This window comes from Pocillopora damicornis, chromosome 10 (assembly GCF_964200805.1).
Source record: "Pocillopora damicornis chromosome 10, jaPocDami1.2, whole genome shotgun sequence".
Taxonomy (NCBI): Eukaryota; Metazoa; Cnidaria; class Anthozoa; order Scleractinia; family Pocilloporidae; genus Pocillopora; species Pocillopora damicornis.
The window spans coordinates 21,508,316-21,518,948 of NC_142679.1; the positions used below are offsets into that span (position 1 = coordinate 21,508,316).

Sequence of the window (10,633 nt, forward strand, 5' to 3'; positions counted from 1 at the left end):
TCTCACTTAAAATAGCTAATCTTATATTAGAATTACAATATGGACTTATGGTAATTAACTTTGACCGCGCACACGTACACACACACACACACGCACACACATATTAAGTAAGTTAGTTAAGAATTACTGCCTTACAGAAGCTAATACTTAGAGAGAAGAAATTCCTTAAGCTTTCTTTTAAAAGAAGCGGAGGAGGGAGAACTAGTTATGTCAGAATTTAACGAATTATAAAAGTTTGGACCTTGAAAGTAAATTGAAAACTTCCTGGTGTTCGTTCTGCACAGTGGCAAACGGAAGGACTGAGCATTCCTAGTATTATAATTGTGGATTTGACTATTCAGTAAAAAAAAAGTTATTGAATTTGGAAGGGAGTGTAGAGTTCTCGAATGAAAACATAAAAGTACCTAATTGAAACGAATGGATATCATGAAATTTTAAGAGTTTAAGTTCCTTTAAAATAGGGCCAGTATGGGCAATGTATGTAGAATTGCTTACTATTCTTAACGCACGTTTCTGTAAGGTTACAATTCTTTGAAGGTTTGACTTATAGGTACCAGCCCAAGCTAAATTGCAATAATACAAATATGGAAGGATCATAGAATTGTATAAAGTACGAAGGGAGTGAGTAGAGAGAAAAAACCTTGATTTATGAATAATACCTATAGATTTGGATAATTTATTTGCTGTTAAGGATATATGCGATTTCCAGGTCAAATTGTCATCTAATAAAACACCCAAAAACATGGTCTCAGAAACACGAAGAATAGGCTGCTCATTTATGAAAACTTGAAATTCAAAGGATTGCTTCTTTTGCCAAGGCTTGAATACCATAAAATTAGTCTTGGCTAAATTCAAGGAGAGCCGGTTTGCTGCAAACCAGGTTGACAATTTGTTTAATTCTCTATTTAATGTGTTAATTAGGTAAACAGGGTCATTATGGGAGATAAATAAGTTTGTATCATCAGCAAACAAGATTGCATCAAGCAGGGAAGCATTGTTCAAATCATTAACATACAGGATAAAAAATAAGGGACCAAGAATAGAACCTTGAGGCACCCCACAGGGAATCCCCTGTGGGGCAGATCTAACGTTATTAAATTCGACAAATTGTGTCCTCTCAGAAAGATAACTTTTGACCCATTCTAGTGCCAGACCACGGATCCCATAATGATTGAGTTTTTCAAAAAGAATGTCGTGATTTACCGTATCGAATGCTTTCGAAAGATCTAGGAATACTCCAATGGCATGTTCTTTTCTATCAAATGCAGAAGAAATTTTGTCACACAAATCGATAAGCGCAAGGCTAGGAGAGCGATTTTTTCTAAAGCCATATTGATTATCACATAAGACATCGGAGTCATTGAGATAATTCATAATACGGTTGTAAATTATTCGTTCCAAAAACTTTGAAAAGCACGGTAGAACAGAAATAGGTCTGTAGTTGCTGAAGAGAGCTTTGTCACCTGATTTAAAAATAGGTATGACACGAGCAATTTTCAAATCATCCGGAACGATACCATGAGTAATGGAGAGATTTACAATGTGTGTTAATGGAGAGGAAACGCTGCATATAGATCGCTTTATGATAGACATAGGGATATTGTCATACCCAGCCGATTTTCCCGCCGGAAACGTAGATGCGATATCTATAATCTCCTCCTGAGTTGCTAAATTTAGGAACATTGACTGAGGGAAATGACCAGGAAGAAAATTCTCATACGAGGTCGTAGATTGAATTCGTTTAGCGAGGTTTGGTCCAATATTGCTGAAGTAATGACAAAATCGATTAGCAATCTCCATTGGGTCAGAAATATCTTGATCATCAACCTTAAACACAGAGTTGGGTTTAGGTCTCAATTTCTTGCTGTTTAGTACCTCATTAAGCAGACGCCAAGTGGCTCTTATATTGGATTTTGACTCGCTTAGCCTCTTATCATAATATAAACGTTTCGCGATTCGTAGGGAGTGATTCAGTTTGTTCTTATAAGTTTTATATTTCGCTTCGTTCCAGAGAGAGGGGTTTGGAAAAACCATGTTGACTCTGTTATCGTAAAAATAAGTAAAACAATAGGGATGATTGCAAAGCTGAGGTACTTCGTTCCCTCTACTGTCCTTGTAAATATTTACAATTCATTAATTCTACCTTATATAACTTATGGACTCTTTGCCTGGGGCAATGCGTCAAATGCTTATTTAAACAAGATTTTAGTTCTTCAAAAGCGAGTTTTGCGCCTAATCTATTTCACCGATCGAAGAGAGCATGCCATCCCTTTATTTGCCAAAGCAAAAATTCTGCCTGTTACGTTCCTGTATTATGAAGCCGTAAGTAAACTTATGTTTGATGTGCACAACCAGAGGGCTCCCATTAATATTTTGAAACTATTTACTAAAACATCTCATATTCATACCTACAATACTCGATCATCCAAATCGCAGCTCTTTAGTACAAAGCACTCTAGACTTAACCTACAAAAAAAGGCTTTCTCGCGTGTTGGTGTCAAAATTTGGAATAAGATACCAAAAGAATTCAAAACGTTATCAAAACATTCCTTTAATAAACAAATAAAAACGTCTTTATTTCAGATACTAGATAATGAAGATTCTTATCTTGATGTTGAAAAGATCTCCTCTAAACTTAAGGACTGCATAATTAAAACAAATTGATCCGATTGCCTCAGTACTAATTTATCTGCTTCTATACTTTATTGAACAACTATTGATGTATTTACCAGTTATGCTTCTCTTTATAATTTAACAATATCTAACTATTTAGTTTTTAATTTTCTTTATATATTGTAAATAATGTTTGTTGACGATTGACCCGCCTCGAATAGCAAATTTGCTATCTGCGGGTCAACATAATCTAAATTATTTTGTAAAAAAAAGAAAAATAAAGTGTGTGTATAAAGTGTGAGGCATGAATCTGTTCCTAAGAAAGGCTAAGGGCAATTTAGAAACCATTGCTGAAAAAAAGCTCAGGATCCAATTTATTTGTGTTTTCTATGCTTAGTGGTTGTACTAGAAAATGTATACCACTCTTAACCCTTTGACTCCTGATCAAGTTTGTATTTCTCCTTACTGTCAATCATACAATTTTTATAATGTTAGTTCAGAGAATTTTGTATTGGATCAACAATTTTCTCCAAGTTGTCATTTTTCTCTATTCTCATTACTAATGTAGTTGAATTTGTATTAATATTATAAGGAAAAATTCTGTCCTGGTCACTCATGTGAGTTAAAGGGTTAAGGTATCTGTTTGAAAAAGAATTGAAATATGCATGTCTCCTCCCCCCCTTCATAACATGATTACTTTCGTTCTGATGCACTGTTGGGATATCTTTGGTTTTACCATCATGCAGTGTAATCTAGTACTTGATAGTAGTCTTCTCACAGTTTGTTTCTTAAGGTGTGAAGGTGTTATTCCAAGTTTACTGAAACTTGACACACTTCAAATGGACAATTGATGGTTTTCTTAAAATGACATTGTTGAAATTGTGCTAACTTAATAGAAGAAAAGACAAGATTTCAAGGATATTTGATTTTAATCAGCTACAAAGTTTACATTAGTGAAAATTTTATCCTTAGTTATACTTTCATAAGAAAGCGCCTCTCTTTAAAGTTTACAATATTTCAAGTCTTACTTGAGTCCTGTACAATATTTACAAAGATAATAATAATCTCTTTACCTCAGAATTAACAATATCTATATTTTTTACCATTACAACTATTCGATATATCTTGTAGCTTTACAAACAAGTACGAAATCCTTACGAAGATTTGTAAATTTTAAATAGACTTGTCTCGTAAGGGTTCAGAGGATTTGAAGAAGTCATTGAAAAGTTCTTTCCAATTTGATTTTTCAAGGATTCTGCAAAATTCGAGGAGCGCCAAGGAAAAACTGTATATTTCTTTTTCCTTTGCAACACAAATTTTACTAATATTTTAGGACGTTCATTGTTGTTTCAATTAACCAAAGATTTCCTCACAAAGGCGAATGAGTTACATTTCTTATTTTCTCTTCCGATGGTAATAAACGATAATTTTTATCGGGGACGAGCCAAAAACTTCCCCAGCATCCTATTCTTGAAATACTTACATATACTCGACCTTGAAACGAGTTATATGTTATAAATCGCGTTACTGTTCATGGGCTGGGAAAAAGCGGTATATTTTCGGGAAATGTTCGTAGGTTTGGTGTGGAAGGGCACGAAGATTCCCGAATACATGTTCAGAGCCAATCGGGAGTAATGTCAATACTCCGGTGGGTTCTAAATCACGTAACTTAGAGATAAAACTACGGGTCCAGTCGACTCTTGGGCCTGTATCAGGTGAATGTTGTCAACGCAATTAAACATGAACCACTTTGCAGAAATGCAGAATGTCTTCTTTGGGAATGTTGACCCAAGCCTCTTCCTGAATATAACACTGTAGGGCAGGTCCTTTACCACCCTTAAGGTTTCCCGTCAACAATAAAAGCTGGTTCATTGTTTCTCTCCAATGGCAGCCACCAGGAACATTGATAGACCCAGCGAATTTGTTTGCGTCGCGTTTCACAAAAATTTCATGTTCTTGTCTGATGATTTCTGTTGCTTCAAAATCAGCTTGTTCAGTCAGACCATTTCCGACGGGAATAAGTCTCCTGATATACCCTCGAACAACTATAATAGAAAACTTAAGGTTAGCTATGCATGAAATAATTATCTTTATCAATATTAATCATGTTGTTTATCATCAATCATACTGAGACACAAAACGGCGGACCCAGTCGCTATAGGCGAAAACCCTTGCTATTACGTCACTCTAGCCTAGGGCTGACGCTCAAAAACGTCAGCTTCAGAATCTTTTAAGATGGCCATATTGGACCGAATTACTGTATCTATACTTACCAAAATTTGCTTCACAAAAAGATCTGAGCAGTTCTCTATAGTGACATGGCTTGCATTCTGTGGATAAAAAATAATGAATTACATGTTACGGCCAGTTCAAGCAAATTGTTGATGAGTATTCTATGGCACAATTCACCTGCTGACAATTTCTTGCTATTGATGGTTCTATCAATTGTCAAGGGAAAAGTCCTCCGTGGTTTTAATTTAGTCATGTGCGTCATCATGGCTATCTCCGAAAAAGGCTGTGCGCGGGAACAAGACTGTCGTCTGTAGGATTAAGGCTGCGAGTCGGAGTATTGCTACTCCTCCCCTGTGGGGTGCTAACCCTTTCCAGACCCCCCCCCCCCCTCCGAGGGTTGTCAAGTTTTACGTAAAGCTTGCAGCCAACCATTGGCGAGGAGGGGCACTGTTAGAGTCACATGTCACGACACGATGACCCAGGCAGGGATTGAACACAATTATGGCCTGCTAAAGCCACGGCATCGATCTAAACAACTACAAGAGTGTAAGATCAACGTTGCTTTGCGTGTCATGTTAAGAATTCATTCTCAGTCATTTTACCTTTTCGTCTTTTATGTATGGGTCTCTTTCTACCATTCACCAGCACAGTGTAATTCAGTTGTGTCATTATTTGGTCTTCCTGAGTTTCTAGGTACAACACTGGACGTTGCGCTGCGGAGCTCTTTATGCAAACTGCATTTCTTGTCTCGTTTTCCTCAGTTCCTCTCAACAAAGTCAAATTCTGTCCCCACTCAATGTAAATCCTTACACCAGGATGCCGTGCGGTGAAACACAGTTTATAGTCGGCGTGCACATCACGTGGATTGAACGTGACTCGCAGGCCACCAAAAGGGTCTGACCAATGAAGTTCCCCTTGGTGACACTTGGTCTCTATGCTGACTACTGATGGCCTTTCTTGACGAGGAACACCGCTGGCAAAAGGAAGTTCAAAGAGTAATTATACATCGGGGTTGCTATATTAAGTCTCATTAGCTACAGGGACACCGTCAGTTATTACTGGCAGCGTTTTGGTTACGTCATACATACAGTATCGACGACAATTTCTATCAGAAGAAATGAATTCATATTAGCAAAAAACTTCGCAATATAGCCCACCAGAAATTTAATGTAAGCTACAGTCGAACCTGTATTAAGAGGATGTAATTGGAATTCGGTGCACCAAAAAAAAATGTATTAGTGTGGCGATTCGTTTGAGGTTTTTGTTTACTAAAGAACTACTCGCCCTTGACAGGAGAGAGTTTTGCTCAAGAAGGCGCCCACATTACATGAGTATGTTTAAAGACTGGAGAGTGATACGCGACTTGAACTTATTCAAAAAAACAATTTTCATAGCATGTGAAGTGTTACGCGATTCACCATACTCTAAACTCCTTTCTTTAACGTTTTAAAGATATTTTTCACATTTTCAAAGCTCACATTTCAGATAGCAGATAATTTCAAAACAAGGACTTAGATATTGCGCGCCATTTTCTTAATAACGTTAATTAGGTTGTGTAAAGGTAAAATGTACGTTACTGATGTTACTCACCCGAAACATTCCGACAAAATATAAAATAAAGCTTATCAGAGGTCACGACATTCGGAAAAAACGGTTTTAGTCCAAAGTGCATGGTTCATGCCTAAAGATGCGTAACTTGTGCGTTGGCGACAAAACGAAATGTAAGATAGGTTTTGCCATAAAGATGTCGCATATTTTCGTCAATAATTGAGAATATTTCTTTCTCTGTCTTTTAGCGGGAAAGCTATCTATCTCTTAGCAAAAGATGGCTAAAAACAGCCAATACGATTTTAATCAGAGATAAGGTAAAGAGCTCATTGATATTCCAAATCTCAAATATCATTACACTTTCCTAAGGCGAAAAGCATGAATTTTTTCAATTTTTTTCCTTTATCAGCTTTGTCTCTTATCGAGATTATAAATCTTGTCAACAGTTATTTGGATTAGCGTGTTGCCTCCAGAATATTCTTTGGTTGAATTATTTATGTGAGAAAGAAAACTTGCGCGCATTTTGCCGTGATAAATTTCGTGATATAGGCCTGAGAGCCCTCTTCAGAATTAGATTATACCAGCAGCTGGCGGTTATATTTTGATTGAATGCGGTTATATTTTGATTGAATAACTTTGACGCCGAAAAAAAGACGTTGGGATGGTAAAATGGTTTTGTATTTTTGTTTCCGGTTTTTTGTTAGAGAACATGCGTTTTCCACTTTCTCTCGTGAATTGCAAAAACACACAAAGAGAAGAAGCAAAGTGAACAATAACACAATTCTGTTAAGCAAATCGGGAACTACGCACTCGCTGTTCCTTTTGTTTGCGCGCATTCAAACAATGGGTCTCCGCAAACACAAAAGCAAAGCACGTGCCCCAAACAGACAGTTAATACTCCAGATGAAAAAGAAAACAAGTTCGAATTCATTATTCTACACGAAGTTGCACTAATTTTACAGAGCACTCATGAAAACTGGAAAAAGGGGAACAGATTCGCCATCAACTGTGTTTTACCAAGCTTTTTACCAATTAGACCTTGAAATTTTTCACATTGTGTTGTCTCATAATTGCTTGTCAAACTTGATAGTTCGTGTGTACAATCAAGTAACGTCATTGCTGGGAAACTTTGTATTTTGAGCATGGTTTCCATTCATCGAACAAATCTGTTTCTTTTCTGTCAACCGGATAAGAACAAGTTCAGATACGGTTGTCTAAAACTCTTTTCATAAAATTAACAACAACGATTTACGCGGACTATCGCCTACTATCAAAACAAAACACTTAAACTTGCGCTGGTCATAAAATGGCGCGGACATATCGATGTAACTCAAAAACTTGCAGAATTAAACCAAAGAATACCGGTCGAGGGGAAGTTGCGCGTTGGTTACGGTATTTAATAATTGTTTCTTAGAACTGCAGCTTCGAGTCTTCACCACATACTCATTTGGCACGCGCTCGGTTTATTAAAAATCTTTCCGCACTGATAATTACTGACGTCTTCTGTTCACAGTAAACTACCAAAACTGAGTTATTTTCCTACCTTCCTCGCCAGATGCAATCTTCTTCCAAGCTGGTGGGACACACCGAGTTGAAACAAGTCAATAACAGAAGCCAGCGAACAACTTTGAATGACGTGCAGTACTCCATCGCGGCTGTGTTGTTTAGCTGACTGACTGGTTAATGAACCGAACTAGTAACAACGATGTTAATTTGTTCTCCTAATGGCACGAGGCAGAAGTATTTCGATAACCGCAGTTGTGATGGATGGTCCAATCACAGAAGCTCGTTGTCTCTCCTGAGGGAGCAATAATGCTGTTCGTGTGAAAGAAGACAAAACAAGTTATTCAAGTGGCAGAGGTGCTTAGAGCTTGCGCTGCATTAACATATGAATAAAATCATTCATTTGTTATGTACAAACGAGTCGGTGTAACAAAGAAGCCCGCGGACAGCTTGTCAGTCGCATGGCCTCTAGAAGAAAAAACGCTTCGGGTTGTTTTTATGAATATATTTGATACATGCCATTTCACAAACGCGTGCCGAACTTTCTTGGGGATAAATCAATTAAGTGGAATATTCATAATTCTGTTTCAAGCAAATCGCAGTCATTTAATTCGGGACAAATTCGATTAAACTTTTATATATCATTTTCATTGTATTGAAAACCACCATAACCTCGACAGGCGAAAAAGTAATCCCGAATTGAAGGCTACAAGCCAAGACTTGTTGAAAACCAATTTGCATTTGAAAACAAAGTTTCGGCAACTGACACTTTTCTATATCTTTACAAAGATATATATCAACTCGTTGCCGAGGCAAAGCAGGTACTCCCGTTAAAATATTTTTCATTACATGTGGTTAACTTACCATGTCGCTCTAAAGATAAACAAGGTTGACTCAATTCACAAGAAATCCTGATTAGTTCAGCTATGTGTCAAATTGAGCCTATGGTAAACTAAAACTTTACATCGCGGCTTCTGGGATGGTTTCCTTGCTTTGAATAGCGTTTTTGAGGGCTTCCCTTGGTATCATAACCAACAGAATTAATGTATCTATTTTTAACTTCCATGGCAAAGAAGTCTGATGAATTTTAATAAATTTTTACTGAAGATTGTTTACACAGGAAAGAAACAATTTTTCCATTAAGTAAAGAGTGTTTCTATTTGCGTGGATCTAAACCGGCTAAAATTTGAATAAAGAAAAGAAAACTGATCAACCAGCCGCAAGACAACGCCCTCTGGACTGGAAATCGACCGGAGCTCTTTGGCGCACGTGCGATGAGACTTAATCGGTTTTATTTTAGATCGCATGCTGCATTGGGAAACAGGTTTCATATGATTTTCACCCGTGAAGTTGTTTTAGGATCTTTTTTCGTATCAGAAAAGTGGATATCATACGAACTATTACAAGACCTAAAGGTGCTCTGATTGAATAAAGAAATCTCAAAGCCTGCATTATACTTAGAGGTTACAGTAAAGATTGCTGAAAAAAAAAACCGAACTTAAGTCACAATATATATAACTGAAAGACGCAGTGAGAGTTTAACATAGTGTATAGTGTATCCTCAACTGATTATTCAGTTTTGGAAAAATTCTATTGTTGTCTTCTTTTTACCTAAAAATCTGCAACTTTATTGTGTGTTATAAAAACAAACACTCCAAAAAAACTGAAATTTATCAAAAATGAGTTTTGTGTAATTCTCAATTATTAGAAAGAATACCAAGTTTCCGCTAATACAAAAACTGAATTAATTTTTGGAGAAATGTGAAAATTTCAATTTTTTCTTTTAATTTCAGTTTTTTTTTTTCAAGAATTTACCATAACTTCCGATCAAGTAGTCTTCATTGGAAATTTTCAAAAACCACCAGTTCACCGACTTTATAAAGAAGTGAGAAAAAAATTCTGAAGCATTTTTCGTTGATTCAACATCAACGTAAAGAACAGGCTGTTTTAATCTTTATTTCTATTATTATGCAGCGAGTTTTAGCTCTTTCGGCGTAACCTCAAATTCAACCGAACAAAGCTTTTTTAACATCAGTTTTGTTTTTGAAATGCAATGATAAACGGCAATCTTTCAACCTAATTTGAGAGAAAATGAATTTGTTGCAGATGAAATTGAGACAAAATTTATCTTACCGCCAGGGTTATCACCAAGTCAAGTTAGTGCTTTTGACCCAAAAACTACGTTCCCAAATCACATCCGCCAAGAATACGTACTGTTATATCACTAACAGCTCCAAGTCAGGTATTCTACTGTTTTCAGCACATGCTATTTTCAAATCTCTACCTTCTGTTACACGTGGATAACATCTGCTGATGTATAGCAACATGCTGTTATGAATATTGATAAGAGGGCATCGCATATAATAAGCATAAACACGTGTTTGCCAACTTATGTTGTGCTGTATTCATCCCATTGATTACCCGTAATTACTTTGATTTTTTTTCAAGCAGTATGGAGTTTATATTATTCAGTGACATTCTTCTTAGTTCTGTAACGCGAACTGAAAAAGTAACAATTTTTTGAAGTATTTTATTTAATTCCAGTAATATGTTAAATTCGCTTACACACGAGCAACAATCATGTTTTGAATTTTCAACAAAGGAATTAGTTTTTTTAATGTTTCCGGTAGGTTGAATGGTTTACGGGTGCAAATTTTAAGAAAAGGCATTCAAAAGACAAAAAAGTCAACAATTTGATTTGCAAGCACTTTTAACAGCTAAGTTAAACAGCGCCTAA

The 10,633-nt window shown here is 36.4% G+C and overlaps 1 protein-coding gene across 2 annotated transcripts; it reads right to left on the reverse strand.

The window, feature by feature from the left end:
* Positions 1-3,523: 3,523 nt before the first annotated feature.
* Positions 3,524-10,238, reverse strand: LOC113674788 (meteorin-like protein). Of its 2 annotated transcripts, none has more exons than XM_027191285.2 (5): positions 10,030-10,238; positions 7,937-8,208; positions 5,448-5,818; positions 4,887-4,943; positions 3,524-4,658 (listed from the first exon to the last, which is right to left on the reverse strand). In XM_027191285.2, exons 2-5 carry the CDS (start codon positions 8,041-8,043, stop codon positions 4,348-4,350), a joined length of 846 nt encoding a protein of 281 aa, XP_027047086.2. In that variant the 5' UTR covers positions 8,044-8,208; positions 10,030-10,238; the 3' UTR covers positions 3,524-4,347. The 2 variants fall into 2 exon arrangements, with proteins under 2 accessions (XP_027047086.2, XP_089041581.1); XM_089185455.1 differs by lacking the exon at positions 10,030-10,238 and adding an exon at positions 8,761-8,999.
* Positions 10,239-10,633: the final 395 nt, after the last annotated feature.

Coding starts and splice junctions, on each gene's coding strand:
- LOC113674788 (XM_027191285.2), bottom strand. CDS start 8,043: ATGGAGTACTGCACGTCATTCAAAGTTGTTCGCTGGCTTCTGTTATTG. Junction 5,819..7,936: donor GATTGCATCTGGCGAGGAAG/GTAGGAAAATAA, acceptor TCCTTTTGCCAG/CGGTGTTCCTCGTCAAGAAA. Junction 4,659..4,886: donor TTTTTGTGAAGCAAATTTTG/GTAAGTATAGAT, acceptor TTTCTATTATAG/TTGTTCGAGGGTATATCAGG.